This window comes from Saccopteryx bilineata, chromosome X (assembly GCF_036850765.1).
Source record: "Saccopteryx bilineata isolate mSacBil1 chromosome X, mSacBil1_pri_phased_curated, whole genome shotgun sequence".
NCBI classification, from domain to species: domain Eukaryota; kingdom Metazoa; phylum Chordata; class Mammalia; order Chiroptera; family Emballonuridae; genus Saccopteryx; species Saccopteryx bilineata.
In genome coordinates this window covers 87,315,877-87,333,955 of record NC_089502.1, presented here as the reverse complement: position 1 = coordinate 87,333,955, position 18,079 = coordinate 87,315,877, and the positions used below count along the sequence as shown (strand labels likewise).

Below are 18,079 nucleotides of genomic sequence, written 5' to 3'. Positions count from 1 at the left end.
AATGACAAAGTGGACCCCAGGATGCTCCTGCAAGATGTTAATGGCAGTCCCAATGCTGTTGGATCCAATTGCTGGAGTGGGTGCCACCTTTGTTGGTTCAAGTCTGCAGCTGGACAGCTTCTCACCTCATTGAATGCTTTGGGAGTATGTCTAATGATGTGATGTGGCAGGCTGACCTTGCTGTCCCTGGGTGTGAGGGTTACTAGTCAAGGGTATGGTTTCAGCAGAGGGGTAGATGAAAACCTCTTGTGAGTTCTCCTTTTTCAATGGTCTTAAAAGAGACTCCACTTTCTTAGAGGCCACACACCTTTACATTTGGGATTTATGGTGAGACTTGTCAACAGTTAGCTTGCAGCACACTGGCTGATTGGCCAGAACCCTAGCCACGCCTAAACAAGGCCGGAGAATGTGGTCGTTTTACATGGAACTACCCAGCCTCACTCTAAATGCAACTGTTTTCACCAGGTATTGTTGAGGAATGGAAAACTATTATACAGTTAATTTTTCCCCTAGATATAGAAATGCCTCAGTTTCTCCTGTTGGGTAGTTCCATGATTTGTTACTCATATCAATTGCAAGATGCTGGCTGGGCTGTCCCTCATGCTCGGTGCAAATTGACATCTTTGCTGGGTCACCTGAGCCAGTGTGTGGTGAGCTGAAGTCTGCCTTCCCAGGTTGGGAGTTGACTGACTCCTGTGACCACCATTTTAGATCGAATGCAGCAGATAGTTTTCAACTCTTGAATGACTTTCCCTCTAAACTTTGCATTGGGGGCAGGAGGTCCCCAACCAAGCTTCCATACCCTTCTAAACAAACCTTGCTTTATGCATGTGCCATTTTCCAGTTCTTGTGTACTCCATGATAACAAGCTGTTGGTCCCAGCTATTAGCCAACCTCTACTTCCTTCAGGCCATGCATTGTACATGATCCTGGCCACTCACTATGAGATTGTTAATATTTTTCTATTTTTACCAGAGGTGAATCAGTAGACACTGGCAGGATTTCTAGAGAGCGCATCTTAACCTCCTCTTTGTACACAAAATCAAATGGGACGTGATTTGGTTATTATACAGCTTGTTGGGTATAATGACAATACTATACATCAGGTGTTCCAAGTCCCTGCTGGAGACCTCACATGTCCTGATATTGGTATGCAGCAGGGAGGGCTCATGCCCTGGCATTTTGTTTATTTTTTATTTATTTATTTTTTTCTGAAGCTGGAAACGGGGAGAGACAGTCAGACAGACTCCCACATGCGCCCGACCGGGATCCACCCGGCACGCCCACCAGGGGCAATGCTCTGCCCACCAGGGGGTGATGCTCTGCCCCTCCGGGGCGTCGCTCTGCCATGACCAGAGCCACTCTAGCGCCTGGGGCAGAGGCCAAGGAGCCATCCCCAGCGCCCGGGCCATCTTTGCTCCAATGGAGCCTTGGCTGCGGGAGGGGAAGAGAGAGACAGAGAGGAAGGAGGGGGGGTGGAGAAGCAAATGGGCGCTTCTCCTATGTGCCCTGGCCGGGAATCGAACCCGGGTCCCCCACATGCCAGGCCGACGCTCTACCGCTGAGCCAACCGGCCAGGGCCTACCCTGGCATTTTAGAGAAAAAAATGACTTTATCTCTACCAAAAATGCTTAAAGACTCCCATTTCATAATCAGGCAGACAAAGTTACCAATGAGGTTCCCATGAGTTTATAAACACTCATTAAGATACATTTGAAAACATGTGATGTCTTCTCCACCCCATAAATAATGAGAAAACAAAGTCAACCCTTCTTATAGGGACCAAGTTCAGCTCTGAAGTCAATATTATTTCTGGTTCTCTCTATATATTGACATAATGATAATTCTTCCCTTTTCTACACTTTTAGTTCAGAATGACACAAAGAGTAAATAGTATTTCTTGGAAAAAGTCTCAATTATAAGAGTAAAATCCAGGCTCATAAAATGGGCATAAAGAGATAAATAACAATACACACACACACACAGTTGGGAAGGCTGCTATAAACACTTAATTTTGGACACCAATGAAAGGCCAGCAAAAATATTCACAAGTCCTTCAGGGTAAGAATGTAGGAGGCCAAAGGTATCCAGGAGAGATAAACTCAGTGAGTTTCATTTTTCCCTCCAGAGGGCAATAAGCACATAGGTCCTGGTAAAAAGGGAGGAAATTGTTTATTGGTCTCCCCTTTCTTTCTCATTAGCTCCTATAGTTCAGTTCAAGCCAATCTACTTGCTGGCTCTCATCAGTCTCTCTCTCTCTCATAAGTGTATCCATACTCCATTAACAACTTGCATCAATACTGGTCCTCATTTCCTCTATGAGTTTCCTGGAAACTTATGTTAGCTAACTAGTTTGGATTTCCCGCCCTCTGAGACAAAGATGGTCCCTAATAGACTTGCTCAGAAGGAAGAAATAAAGACATTGTGGGGCATAGTGGACATAATTCCAGAAGAGATAAGATAATGATGCATCAGGGTTGGATTTGCTGAAAGAGAGGGAAGAGGAGAGGGGGAGAGACAGAGTGAGAGACACAGAGAGAGAGAGAATATATGCATTGATTTATATATGAGATCAGATAAGTACTTATGTATGTAATATAAATGGTTATATTTTGGCATTTTTGTCATTTGTATGTTTTTTTAACAAAAGAATTTCCCCACAAACTAAAACTGACCTTCTATAAAAACAAAAAAACAAAGTTTTCAACATTTTTAGAATTGCAAGACATGAGGTTCTGGAGAATCCCAAGGTTGTTGGGAATGGCAGGAAACCCTGTATGATAATTAGCTTCAAGAGAAGTCAGTTTGTCTCAGGAACAAATCTCTGATAACAGTCAGTTTGGAACAAAATTCTTGACTTACAAATAGGGCATTTTTTTAAATTGTGTATATGTGTGTGACAGAGACAGAGAGAGGGACAGAAAGGGACAGACAGATAGGAAGGGAGAGAGATGAGAAGCATCAATTCTTCGTTGTGGCACCTTAGTTGTTCACTGATTGCCTTCTCATATGTGCCTTGACCAGGGGGCTATAGTAGACCGACTATCCCCTTGCTCAAGCCAGTGACCTTGGGCTCAAGCTGGTGAGCCTTGCTCAAACCAGATGAGCTCACGCTCAAGCCGGCGACCTCGGGGTTTCAAACCTGGGTCCTCTGTGTCCCAGTCCAATGCTCTATCCACTGTGCTACTGCCTGGTCTGGCAAACAGGGGATTTCTTGATGTTTCTGGCTTACCCTGAGCCCACAGGTTGCATACTCGCCACTCAACTCAGGCAAAGGTCAGATGAGGTAGAGGAAAGAACATTGGAGCAGACACCAGAAGACTTGCATTGAAGTCTTATGTTTTTAATTTGCTGTGAGACTGTGGGAAAGTCAGTTTCACTCTCTAAGCCTCAATTTATTCTTCTGTAAAATAGGTGATCAGGCTGTCTTGTGTGCCTCACATCATTGTTGAGGTATGCACATTGTTACAGATGTTATTCTTCAGGCCCTGGGTGAATAAGCTGCCATGTAGCCTTCCAATATGGCTTGCTCTTTGACAAATAAGGACCCATTCATTAGGATATGGCATCATGTGGGAGAGTTGGAAGGTAAGTAGCTTAGTCCTGATAGCAGCAACCTGACAGCCAGCAGTGTTGTCATTAAAATTCCACCTCTTGCTGCTTGCCACAACCCACCACTCTCTGTTCGCCCACACTGTTTGCAAGCACTCACCCCAACCTGAGGACTTGTGATTTCACTGAGTTCCAAGCACAGCGGAGTGGTTGCTCCAAGAAATGTACAAATGAGCTGGCCTGGGGTAGGGATGTTCTAGAACTGTGTTTTCCCTTTCTGTATTGTAAACACACCAGTTGGAAGAACTGGAAACTCTAAGAATGGCTTCAAACCTATAGATGCATATGGATTTAATGAGCTCATCATTTATACGAAGATATGAAGTATTCTGTCATCAAACAGGCCTTTCTTGAGTGCTAGCCTCATATTTCTGGGCTGTCAGAATGCCAGGTCCTTAGAGATAGGCTGGTGTCTCACACTTATGTCAGGGATAGTGAGGCCCAGAGCCAGGAAGAGGTATGTTCATGAAACCATGTCTCTGACGCCCAGTTTGGCGTCTTTTCACAAGAAGAAACCCTGAGTTGGTCTCCAAACACATTCCCATGTAGTATCATTGGTGAGTTCAGATGATTAGTTAGGGGAGAAGAAAGAGATGGAGTTTGTTTTAAATGGCTGAATGGACTTGGGAAGTCTTGGCTATAGATAAACCAGGTGTTGCCTGGTGGCTAGAATAGAAGCTGAAGGTAAAAAACAAGGACATTCTCCCAATGGACAGAACTCTGTTTGCAGGACCTATGTTTAGAATTACCATCTGTGTTTCACCTGGATTATGCTGATTAGACTAAGAATCATGCAGGGAAGGGAAAAAGTCGAGGCAGAGTTGAGGTTGGAGGTTGCCGAGACCACTGGGAAAACCTGAATTTTTATATGTGAAGGGGGCAGATGAGGTAGTTTGAACTGTATAGGAATCACACACCATATAGGGTAGTCCAGGCGTTTCATCCAGACTTCTGCTTGTAACTAGGTGAACACAGCAGTATCTGTCCTTACAACAATGCCCCACTGCATTGCAAAGGCAGGATCAGGACCAAGATGACAGTCCTGAAATTCCCAGGAGACACCCCCCCCCAATCGCCAGGACATCAACTTGAATAGTTTAAATGGGATGAAGAGAAAAACAGTTGCTGATTGTTCAATGCCTTCTTCTCTCTACCCAGGTGCAGTCTTCTGCTTTATGGGGACTGTAGTTTGTATGATTTGGGGGACCCTCTTTATGAAAGAGAATACAAGGCTAAAAGGGCAAAAGTAGGGACCAGGCCTTGGAAAGTTTGAACAATGAGTCTTGAAGCTTAGGCACAAGTGGCTGCATCTGTCTGTGCTCTAACAATGGGATAAATAAAGTGGCAAAAGGCTTTAGGCCATGTCAGAAACTCACTTGCATAAGAAATCTGGCAGCTGTGGAGGTGGGAAAAGAATCCAGAGACACCTGGTGAGTACAGTGCATTCTGAAGGTCATGCTTACAAAATAAGTACATTTTAGCCTCTAAGTGCCAAAAACTGGCTCTAAAATCTAGCAACTGTCTAGACAGGCCTACCACAGTTAGAGTTTATAGGCAGGCTGTTGTTATAGCTTTGATGGCATAGAAGCAGAGGCTGGAAAAGGATATGGCACAAAAGTGTCAGATCAATCCAGAGAGGACCTCCACATGGTCTAGGTCCTTCCCCCCCACTTTAATCAAGGTATGATTGACAATGTAAAATTTGTTTATATTTAGGTTGTATGATGTGATTTTTCTAAAAACGTACAATGTGATTACTGTATTTAATATATGCATACATTGTGAAATATTTTAGGTCCTCTGTTTTTAAATTGAGATAAAATTAACAGAGCATAAGATTAACTTTTTTAAAGTGTACAATTCAGTGGCATTTTTTTTGAGGGAGAGAGAAAGAAAGAGAGAGAGAAGAAGGAAGAGGATGAGAAGCATCAACTCATAGTTGTATTACATTAGTTGTTCATTGATTGCTTTTCATATATACCTTGACCTGGAGGCTCAAGCCAAGCCAGCAACCCTGGGATCAAGCCAGTGACCTTGAGCTTCAAGCCAGTAACTGGGATCATGTCAGTGATCTCATGCTCAATCCAGCAACCTCGAGGTTTTGAACCTGGGACCTTAGCATCCCAGGTTGACACTCTATCTATTGTGCCACCATCAGACTATTTCAGTGGCATTTAATACATTCACAGTGCTGTGTAACTAAAATGAGGAGAACAAAGCCTACTTCCCAAATCTGTTTTAAAGATCACATAAACTTATATATGTAAAGTAAGCACAATGCCTGGCATGGCATACGTATCAAATAAATATTCTTTTTCTTTCCACTCTTGAAAATACAAACACATTCTTGGTGGTCCTAAAATAGCCCTGAACATGGTTTATTCAGCAATATTTTTCATTCAAAGCAGATCTGCCTTTACTCATTGGCTACACTCCTAAACAGCTGTATGCAAGGCTAACTTTTGTAAACCAAATCATAATAAAATGCAACAAGAATTAGCAACTGAAAGAAATCCTCAGTAAATACTTTTGAGAAGTACACTGCTCACAAAAATTAGGGGATATTTTATTGCTTCATATTCATTTTGAAATATGCCCTACTTTTTGTGAGCAGTATAAAAGATCTCTCATCCAAACTTAGTTCTTTTAAAAGGTGTGCACTTGGTGATATTGGCCTTTCTTGACTCCTAATTTAATTTTTGATATAAACATCTAATGCTATTCCACATTCCCAAAGCACACACACAGCAAGAGTAGGTCACATATTGAAAATAATGAAATCTAAAAATATTTATTTCCTTAAGCCAGTCAGAGAAAGACAAATACCATATAATTTCATTTGTATATAGAATGTAATAAACTGAAGAACAAAATAGAAATAGAAGCATGGATACATGGAGCAGACTGACAGCTGTCAGAGGAGAGTGTGGCAGGGGGACTGGATGAAAGAAGGTAAAGGGATTAACAACAACAACAACAAAAAGAAACATGTACATAACAGACAGAAACAGACAACAGTGTGGTGATAGCCAGAGGGAAAGGAGGGGGTGGAGTCTAGGTGAAGGTGAGCAAAGGAGGCTAAAAATGGGGATGGAAAAAGACTTTGCTTAGGGCATTGAGCACACAATGCAGTGTGCAGATATTTTGTTGAAGCTGTACACTTGAAACCTGTATGGTTTTGTGAACCAATGTCACCACAATGAATTCAATTCAAAATTATTTCTTTCTGTGACTACATCATGAAACATGTCACATAACCTGAAAAATCCTCCCTGTGTATGTGCGTATATGTGCATGAGTTGATGGTGGTGGTAGGTGGTCTGGTAGCATTAGTACAGATCATGGTGATAGGAATGGTGGTGGTGGTAGAGGTGGCGGTGATGATGTTGGTGGTGATAATGGAAGTAGTGGTAATGGCGGTAATGGAGGTGGGGTAGGTGCGATAGTAATGGAGGTAGGTGGTCGTGGTGGTGGTGGAGGAAGTCATGGAGATGAAGGTGATAGCAGTAGAGATGGTGAATGTGAAGGAGGTGGTGTTGATGTTGATGAAGAGGTGGCAAAGTGGAGGGGGGGTGGAGGTGATAGAGGTCAAAGATAGAGATGGTGACAGTAGAAGTGAGAATGGAAGTGCTGATGATGGTGGCGGCAGTGATACTGGCTGTGAAGGTGATGATGTGGGTGTAGTGGCAGTGGTGGTAGCAGGGATGTAGCGGTGGTGAGGGTGATAATGGTGACAATTGCGCTGGTGGTGGTGATGGTGATGGCTGTGGTGGTGGTAATGATGTTGGTAGTAATGGTGAATGTGGTGATGATTGTGGGGTGGCAGAGGAGGTGGAAGGTATGTTCCTACAGGGTATGTCATTCTTTCTATGTTTCTCTGTAAGAAGCTCCAGTGACTGCGCCAGAGAAAAAGACTCATTTTGAATGTGTTATTAACAGAAATCTCTAAGCTGTCATTTTATAATCACTCATAATTATCTTTTTCTCATATGAAAAATTGAAACTGATTATTGGTGAAAACATAGGAGGAGATTTCTGTATGTTAAGATGCTGCCAATAAAATAATTTTATGTTAGATTTAAATACAGGAAAGAGCAGGCATTTCTTAATTCCTTAGTTGTCATGTGGCAAAAAGCAAACAAACAAACAGAAACCGAGATGAGCAACAGTAAGCTACAGTACACTGAGCTCTTGGAAGCCATATAGTCAGAAAACAGATGTTGGGTGTTGTGTTTGAGGGGCTGGCTTCCTGGAGGTATTTCATATTGGCCAAGTTCATTGTTCTAAACTCCAAAGGTTGGACTTGAAAAAGATAAGGAGGAAAGAAAATGTTCAGATTTTTTGACAGTGTCACACAGGCAGCCCTAACACTAGACAACTTAAGTGTCCAAAGCTTATTTTAAAAATAGAGGCATCTAGCCTGACCAGGCAGTGGCACAGTGGATAGAGCATCGGACTGGGATGCGGAGGACCCAGGTTCGAGACCCCGAGGTCTCCAGCTTGAGCGTGGGCTCATCTGGTTTGAGCAAAGCTCACCAGCTTGAGCCCAAGGTCGCTGGCTCGAGCAAGGGGTCACTCAGTCTGCTGTAGCCCCCCTGGTGAAGGCACACATGAGAGAGCAATCAATGAACAACTAAGGTGTCACAACGAAAAACTAATGATTGATGCTTCTCATCTCTCTGCATTCCTGTCTGTCTGTCCCTATCTATCCCTCTCTCTGTCTCTGTAAAAAAAAAAAAAAAAACAGACGCATCTAGAGAGAGTAGCACTGGGATACTGTCCTCTACTGAGACAAAAGCTTCTAATTGTACAAAGAAATGCTGTCTAGGAGGTACACAATAGAAATCCCCCAAGAATGAGCACACACTAGGGAGGGAATTGGTGAACCAGACTGAGAAGAAGCTGGAACTCCAGTGGGACAAAGAGTTAAGTAAACACCAAAAACAAGAACAGAGTGTGAGCAATATTCTTTATAGAGGAATGAAGAAACAGAAATGTGACAGAGTGGCCAGCAGGATGTTCTAAAGAGCAGACCTTTAAGCGGACATCTGAATGCAGTCCAGAGGACAGGCTGGGAGCACAACATTCCAGGCAAGAGGGGGGAAGCAACGAGGCCCTGGGGAGAACTCTCGGCATGTTCCAGGGGAGGGCAGATGGCTGGTGGGCTTATTGCACAGTTGAGCCCGGGAAGCTGTGAGTTTGCAGAGGCCTTTGCTGGTCATAAGAAAGAAGATAGTTAAGTTGTTGGCAGTGGGAAGCCATTGGTTAGGGGGTTAAGCAAAAGAGTGACTGACTTGATCTGTTTACAAAAGGTCTCTCTGGATGCTGATGGGAGAGGGAGAAATGAATGTTACAAAAAGGATAAGCAACAGTTACAGAAGCAAGGACTGTGGACAAGGAATAGGATTCAGAGTGCAGGTTGGGCCAGTTTTGGCAGAAGAGAGGATGCAGAACACCTGGGGAGGGTTGAAGATCTGTGATTTTCCCTCAGCAGTACAGAGGGGAGTACCCATTTATTAGGGGAAATTACGGCCTTGGAAAAAGTGAAACAAAGCCCAGTGACTAAGATCAGGGGAGGGTAAACTTTTTTTCTCAGGACCCAAATAATAAGTGTTTTAGGTTTTCCAGACCATGTGGCCTCTGTTGCAACATGAGGTTGCAATATGTTAACAGAATATGGCTGTGTGCTAATAACACTTTATTTACAAAAACAAACTACAAGCCAGATTTAGCTCATGAGGTAGAGCTCGCCAATCCCTGACCTAAAGCAGAAGCTGAATAACTTTCTCCAGGGAAATAGTTATTCCTAAATTACCCTACTCACATTTCAGGAGGCCATACAGCCTACCGTTCACAAGAGAGTGGTAAGAACTCATTTTTGGAACTGAAACTCTTCAAGATTTAGACCATCATACAAGTTAGGGTGAACAACTCGGAACTGGGCCAGGTATGTAGTCCTCCCAAGTGTGATGTTTCACCTTCACTACTGACAGTTGTTATTATTAAGCATCTGATGGTGGGTGCTCTGCAGATTCCAGTGAAAAGGAGAACACTGTCTCCTCCAGAATGCTCAAATGCCTTGCTCATCTAGCCTTTCTATATTCTTGGACAAATCTCAAGTTGTCCATCAGATTAAAGCACACCTGCCTCCCTTAGATCTTCATGTGTCTCTATGATAATATGGCCTCACCTTCCATCCTTTTTATTTGCAGCCTGGTGCTCTGGTCAAGCTCAAGTCTGCCACGTTATAGGCTTGTGTATTTCCTGTCTCCACAGCACAGCTCTCTGAAAGCCAGGAGTTTCCTTCTCATCACTGTACCTCCAGAGCATTTAGCCTCATGACCAGGTTCAGATGGCACCTGTAGATTTGCATTAACCATTGGAGTAAAATATTTCCTGCAAATTATCTTGTTCTTTTCCCATTTCTAGCACAAGACCAAGAGACAATCACTTTACAGAAACTGTAATGAATTCACTAACTGGTCCGATGACCCTGGGCACTCCCCTTCTTCCTTGTGTGTTTTTGGTCTATTAGGCTCAACAAAAAGCGTGGCTGGGATGATTTCTGGTCAATAGGAAGAGCACTCGCTGCGTCTTGAGGATTTACTATGTGCCAAGTACCGAGCCATGGGAGGAAGGGCATAAGAGCAGATCTCAGGATCACAGGAGTGGATATGCCAGCTGACAGCCTTTGGAAGCAACCAAATGCACAGGTTGGGTTGTGGGAAGTAGTGGCAGCAGTTGACATGCCTGGTTCTTGGGCCTGGGCCCCCAGTGAGCAAGTCCAGCAGCCTGTGGTTCCTGCTGACCTTTCTAACTTTGGTACTTTGGAGGTTTAAGATCTGGTGAAAGGGGAGGCAGGAAATTAGGAGAAGAACAGAAAGACAGGAAGGAAAGGGGAAAGAAGGAATTGAAGCAAAATAGGAAGAGGGAGACCTTGAAAAATTATTATATGTTGACTGCAAAAATCAAATTTTGTAGCCCAGACCTTAGAACCTTGAGTTCTGTAACTTCGCATCCCAGGGGCAACTTATGACCAAAATATTTATCTGCAAGTAGAGTTACATTGAGCTCTCTAGTTGGGGATTTTCAGCAAGGCAAGAGGCTTCAGCTGTCACAGGTCTTCCCAGAGTTTGGTGAGTCCCAGGCCTGCATCCCCAGAGCTGGCCTCCCTCGTTTGCTTACACTGTAGATGGTGGTAGTGTCCGAGTTTCATTTCAGTTAGGCTTTCCTGTAGCCCTGACCTGGGGTGCAACAGTGTCTACTCTCCTCCCCAGGGAGTTAAAGATCCAGACATCTGTCACCTTGGGCCTAATGTCAAGGAAGCTTCGGGCAGGAACCAGGCAAAAGTGCAGACAAGGCCAGTGTAGGCTCCTGGTAGTCCAGAAATGGGTGCTGCCAAGCTCCCAGATACCAGCAGAAGCCAGCTGCCAAACATAACTCCCCCTCTCAGCATCCTCTCCTCAAACAGACTGCAATTTTCAGGTCAACAGCTTGCTGACCTGGGGTGCTCAGGCTGAACGCAGAGGCAGAGCCCAGTGCTGTGATGCAAGAGGAGCAGTGCTCAGCCTCGGCAGAAGAGATCCATTTGAAGGCAAGGCCTCTGACAGGTGGCCCACCCTGGCTGGGTATCTGGAGCAGGAAAGGCTTCTTAGTGCAGAAGGAAGAGGAGGGAACAAAGGGAGTGAACAGATGCATGCTTCATGGGGAAGATCCCCAAAATAGAAAAGTACATACACATTTCAAGCCTTGACCCATTATGCTCAAAGCTATACCATAAATCCAGTTCTCGTCAGTGCAATGGGGCTGTTGATGAGACTGAGACATTCTCAAGGGTCCTTTGTGTTTCTACCTGAGTATCAAGGACAAATATTTCCTATTGTCCTTCTGAGCCAGTACCAATCTCTTATTAAAAAGACAAAGTGCTAACGTAAGTCATACCCTGTTTGGTTTATAATGTGTTCACATCTACATCTTGTTCATTATCATCCAGAAACCCTGACATGGGCAGAAGGTAGATCGTTACCCCTATTTTACCAGTGTAGAGACTGAAATCCAGAGACTCATCCAAGCTCTCAGTGTCAGGGACAGCTATCTCCCCAGTGACCCGGTCCCTTGAAGTGGGGCCACATCTGCAACATGCTGATTCTGCATAGAGCAGAGCACACTGAGCTTCTTCTCTGGGTTTCCAAGAGGGCTGTTTAGACAACTTCACCCAGGTCTGGCTGGCTGTCCTGACCTCCCTGTGTGGGTGTTTAATCAGCCTGGTTTGCCGTTCCCAGGCTGAGTAGTGGAAGATGCAGGACCGATAGTTCCAGGGAGCCACCAAGATGAAATAAAGACGCTTAGGCCTTTTCTCTGTTTGTGGGCTCTCTGGCACTTGCATAAAATCTTCAGGCAATCTGGCACTCTGTTTTGTCTCAAAACATCATGACAGTTTGCAGAAAGCTTAACTATTCTGAGCTCCTAAGATCAGGATGGGAAGCAGCAGAGGCAGAAGAGCTTTGGGGTCAAGTTTCCTGGGTTTGTGTTCAGAATTTCCCACCTACTGACTGTAACACTAGCAAGTCCTTATCTTCTCAGAGCCTCAGTCTCCTCTGGTGAAGTGGAAATACTAATTCCCATGTCATAAGAGTGATGAGTTACTTCCTGCAAAGTAGTTCAAATGAGAGAGCCATCAACCATCCTCTCCTAATAGTTCCAGAGTAAGGCAAACAGAACTACAGAACAGGACAGACTGGTTTTCAGTGGAGAAGTCTAGAACTCATTTGCTCCTTGACTGTGAACTGTTGTAGCCCAGGGCTGGGCACATAGGAGAGACCACAGAAATGGAGCTCCTAGAGGAAAGGGAATTACTGAAGGTCTCATGAAGTCCTGGTTACAACCTTGGGATCAGATTCAAGGTCTCCTTACTGAGTCCTATGCTCTGTTTACAAGGAAAAGTATGTGCCTCCAAGGACGATGGATATAAACCTTAAACCCAATCACAAACTGCAGCAGAAGGTGAACAGACCTGCTCTTGCTGGGTACTTCTAAGGTCACCAGTCTAAAGAAGAGATGTCAGTTAAGATGAGGCCATTATTTTTTAGCCATCAATTCTCCACATTTCCTGTTTCATTCAGGCCTCCTTTCCCCACTTCTTCCACCTCATTTGTATTTAAAGGTAAAAGAAGGGATAAGTAGTTAGTTTTGGTCATACTGTGGCTGGAAAGCAGGCAGCACTAGGGACAACCCAAATGAAGACATTTGATGGATCTCTCCACCTTCTCGATGGATGATCTTTCTGCAGGTCACTGGACTTCCCATCAAGAGGGAAAATGATTGAGAAGCTCAAAAGGAATACCCAGTATTTCAACTCACTGTAACCTATAGAGAGACCCATTTATTGTCATTAAATGATGAGACTCAGAAAATGAGCAATGAGTAACGTCTCCTTTCTTCTCCAATTATCTCTCTAATGCCTTCAGCACCTTTATTTTGTCTGGTGCTGCTTTATGAACAGAATAGATACCTTCTCAGAACTGGGAATCTTTGCAACTTGCGGTGGGGTGTTGACTGAAACAGAGATGATGCGCCCTGGCCGGTTGGCTCAGCGGTAGAGCGTTGGCCTGGAGTGCGGGGGACCCGGGTTCGATTCCCGGCCAGGGCACATAGGAGAAGCGCCCATTTGCTTCTCCACCCCCCCTTCCTCTCTGTCTCTCTCTTCCCCTCCCGCAGCCAAGGCTCCATTGGAGCAAAGATGGCCCAGGCGCTGGTGATGGCTCCTTGGCCACTGCCCCAGGCGCTAGAGTGGCTCTAGTCGTGGCAGAGCGATGCCCCAGAGGGCAGAGCATTGCCCCCTGGTGGGCAGAGCGTTGCCCCTGGTGGGCGTGCCAGGTGGATCCCGGTCGGGCGCATGCGGGAGTCTGTCTGACTGTCTCTCTCCGTTTCCAGCTTCAGAAAAATACAAAAAAATAAAAAATAAAAATAAAGAAACAGAGATGATGCATAATGTGTAATACTGGTTTCCAAAGCTATGCAAGCTCCAGAGCACTTTGATCTGAAGTGCTAATACTTTAGACATTCTTGCACTAATAATCAATCAACCCACCGATCTAGGGAAGCAATGGAGATTTTAATTTCAAAGAGAATGACCATTCTCCTTCTACCTCCTATTAAAACTCTACACACTAACTATAGAGATCAGATGCCTTATTAAACTTGGGTGAATGCCCAAATATTCAGTGACTTTGGACAAGGTGCTTAATCTTTCTGAACTTCAGTTTCCTGGAAATAGCCCCTTCATTTTAAGGTTATCCTAAAGATTACAAGAGATAATGCATACCACCTGATAAAGCATTGGAGTAGGACATGGAGGACCCAGATTTGAAACACTGAGGTTGCCAACTTGAGCACAGGTTCATCTGGTTTGAGCAAGGCTTACCAGCTTGAGCTGAAGGTTTCTGGTTTGAGCAAGGGGTCACTTGCTCTGCTGTAGCCCCCCCCCCAGGTCAAGGCACATATGAGAAAGCAATCAATGAACAACTAAGGTGCTGCAACAAAGAACTGATGCTTCTTATCTCTCTCCCTTCCTGTCTGTCTGTCCCTATCTGTCCCTCTCTCTGTCTCTGTCACACACAAAAAAGAGATAATGCCCACCAAATGTTTAGCAAAGTGCCTGGCAGCATCTAGTCAATGCTTGGTTAAAGGTAGCTATTCTTATTCCTGGTTCATCTGACCTTTGTCCTCAGAAAGAACAAAAGATGAGCAAATCCCAATAGGTAGCTAGATGCAGAAGCAAAACAAAAATCCAGGTATCCTGACCCCTGGTCTTAGGCCAAGAACCATCATCATATGAGATCGATATTTTCCTGCAAGGGAGCTCTCAGTCACATAGAAATCCCAGGACTTTATAAGAACTCTCCTTTGGGACTAACAGAATTGTATTGACAAACCTTGATTTGAAACATGTTTTACTGTTGTTGTTGGTTTGATAGTTTGTTTTTTTGGGAAAGGACAAGAGAACCAGGTAAGCTGAGTGTCTGAATTAGATTTTCATATTGATGGTGATTGTAGAATGGGGGAGAGTGGTGTGAGGATTGTGCTTCCAGATGTACACAATCCCCTGGATCTGGGGGGTGCGGGGTATTGTTCTTGGATGTTAGAAAGCATCAGAGGGATAGCAAACAGCAGAAACAGCTGAGATTCAGTTTAGATCACTCCCCCCAGAAGTGCAAGCCCAGCTCTTACAGAGGACCTCCTGCTGCTGCTCACATTCTGGGCCCTGCAATAACTTGTTTGGACAACAAGTTTAATGGTATATTGACAGGGCATTCTGCTTTTAATTTGTCCATCTCTGTCCCTCAGTCAGCAAATAACCAGGCTCCTGAGATCCTCAGCACACACAGCAGAGCTCCATGTTAGCACTAGGTATCTTCCTGAGGCTGCAGGGATTGACTAGACACAAATATTCAGCTGTGCTCAGACCAAGAATTTCCTTGGTTGCCAAATGATAGTAGTAGCAGTTCCTGGCTTGGCCAGGCTTCATGCATACTTGTCAGGCCTGGCCAAGGGAATGGGAACCATGCATCCTCAAAGAAGACAAATGTGTTTTCCACTGTGAAGAAACTCCTATTAGAAAGTTCCTTCTGGAGTATAAGGCATATTTCTTGAATCCCTTCAAATGAGGCAAATCCTGGGTCATCTAGGACACCTTGGACTTTCAGAAACAGGTCGTTCAGAACAAAGGAGAGAGAAGAAGATGTGCCAACAAGAAGGGAGAAGGGCTAATTTCGATCAAGTTTAATGTGTGAGTCTAAAGCAACACAGATGGCCCTGGCCGGTTGGCTGAGCAGTATAGCATCAATCCAGCATGTGGAAGTCCCGGGTTCAATTCCTGGTCAGGGCACACTGGAGAGACAACCATCTGCTGCCCCCCATTCCCTACTTCTTTTCTTTCTCTCTTTTTCTCTCTCTCTTCTCCTCTCACAGCCATGACTCAATTGGTTTGAGTGAGTTGGTCCCCACCGCTGAGCATTGTTCCAACAAGCCTCCTCCTCAGGTGCTAAAAATACCTTGATTGTGAGCAGCCTCAGATGGGCAGAGCATCAGCCCCAGACGGCGTGCATCCCGGTTAGGGCACATGCAAGAGTCTGTCTCTGTATCTCTCCTACCCTCACTTAAAAAAAAATAAAGCAACATAGGTGATTTTTTGGCAAGACTTACAAAAGGCCCTAAAGGCCACCTGCAAAGAAAAGCCAAGTCTGGAAATGGGGTGAACAGTGGTAACTTCTTCAAAGTGAGGGCACAGGTAACCACTCCAAATACCTATCTAAGTAAAACCCTTCTGGTATTGAGGTCTAAACTGATCAAAACCAAAGCAGTTACTTACTAGTCACATTTTTTAAAAAAGGTATTAGTGGGGTCCCTGAGGAGAAGGGACCTTCAATCACAACCCATCCACACAGGAATGAAAACAACTGTGATGTAAAAGAGAAAGTGAAAGTCATGCCAAAACTAATCACGGGCTCTGAATGCATTACTAAGAGGTTGTTCACTATAAAAGAGAAACAAAAAATGAAAGAGTAATCAGGATAGAGGTTAGAGATGGCTTTCTAGGAGATGCCTGGCAGAAAGGCTGGCAATTTGGAGGACAGACTGCTGGTCAAGTAATTGCTCCATCTCATTTAATTGTGATATCTGTAAAAGCTGGAACTCCAGTAAACAAAGTTTTGTAAATGTTTATATACTTAACTTGTACCACATTTTCAATACCTTGTTGGTGGAAGACAATGAGGAAAAAAAATAGAAGCAAGACTTCACCTATCTGTTCTCACCCCTGTGTACATATGAGAAGCACAGACTAAATATATTGAAAGCTGACTTTTTGAAAGTAGACTGCCCTTGAGATTGGAGAAACCAGGCCCTCTAGTTACGTAAATGGCATTACCTCAGTGTTCCAGGCTCCTAGTTATCTGAACAGGAAGGAAGCAGACCTATAGTTCTATAAGAGCCAGTTCCTCTCTGCTCTATTAATTTCAGAGATTTGATCTGTAGACCGAATACAGTGAAATAACAGCCATTATGGTTTGCTGCAACTCCTACTAACCAAGCTAATCTTGGTAAATTGGTGATGTTGCAGGCTTTTATTGTCAAATTCAACTAACCAATGGCTTTCATGGCTCCTTATGTCATCTTGGCCCTAGAACTACCATTGCAATCCTTAACCTTGATTTTTCAATACATGGATGATGCCTGGGATTCAAGTGAGGAAAATAAAAATTTGTCAAATGAGTTTTTAAAAAGACATAAAGACCAAAGAGTTAAATGGAAATATCTTTCTATGCCCTATTTACTAGCCTCTCGCTCTCAATGGTATTAGGAAGCTAATGCAATACATCTATCTAGTGCCTATTGTTTCCACACTTCTGGTTTCTATGAAGAGAAAAAGTAGGCTTTCTTCCCACCCATCCTTTCTTTCTATTCAATATTTCAAGAGGTACAGTGCAGAGATCATTGGACTGTGAGTCCAGCTGGAGCTTTCAACTTCTTGTCTTTGTCTTTAGAAACTCACAAGGGGGGCAAGGTCAATTCATCTCCTAGATCTCTTCTATGCCAGATTCCAGTTGCTTACATTTTGGTTTGGTTTGCACACAGAATTTCAATAATACATTTTACATTCAAGTTAAGAAACATTCAACACCCACTCTCCCCCCCCAATAACCCATTGTCTGACCGATTCTTGGAGCTTTCTGGGCTCCTGACGATTTCCCACCATGGCGATATGGGGAAGCATGCTCTTGATTATAAGCTGAGTTTTCCAGTCATCCATTGTTTGACCTGCAATTTTATTCTTGACTCTCCAAGGTGCTTTCCCAAACGACCTAGACACAGGGCTTAGGGAGACAAAAAGTACACTGTCTTTCAGATACGAAGATGAGATCACTGACCCCGTGAATCACAGTCTTGCACTCTGAGGGACAGGTTTGGGTGGAGTGAGCCACATTTATTTTTCTGTCTCTCTCCCCACCTCACTGGTCTCATTGAGCCCCCCACCCCCACCCCCAGAGAAGAATGGCCATGGGGCTGAGCTAAGTTCACTGGAGAGCTGAAGGATGGATGAGTGGAGAAGCAGTCTGATGTCACCAAATTAATACTGGGCTTAATGGCAGGCAATATGAATCCTAGGTCTGGCTTTGTTTCTGTGTGGTATGCAGTGAAATCTGGGCAATGGTTCTTCTGATTTTGATACAGCTTTCTTATATGAAAACCCTGATAGTTGGATCAAATGATGGCTTATGTCTGGCCCTTTCAATTCTGGTAAGTAAGCCTTATGTCCTCTAGAAGGAGCAGCTCCCACCCCTCCCCTGTTAACACCCAGCCAAGTGAGCTAACAGTTCATAAACTGACAGTCAGTGGAAGGAAGCAATGAATTTTGGAAGAGGCTCACGAAACTCCAGTGCCGTGGTTTACAAAAAAATATTGGAGC

The 18,079-nt window shown here is 44.2% G+C and overlaps 1 protein-coding gene across 7 annotated transcripts in view; it reads right to left on the bottom strand.

The window, feature by feature from the left end:
* MAMLD1 (mastermind like domain containing 1) overlaps nt 1-18,079 on the bottom strand; it is a 168,090-nt gene that overhangs the window by 47,512 nt on the left and 102,499 nt on the right. For 3 of the 7 annotated variants that reach the window (XM_066249792.1, XM_066249796.1, XM_066249798.1), the window contains one exon: nt 17,327-17,486. The exons of the other annotated variants lie outside the window; for them this stretch is intronic. In XM_066249792.1, the coding sequence (XP_066105889.1) occupies nt 17,327-17,422 (96 nt within the window). In that variant the 5' untranslated portion in view covers nt 17,423-17,486. The remainder of the gene's footprint in view (nt 1-17,326; nt 17,487-18,079) is intronic. 7 annotated transcript variants of the gene reach the window in all.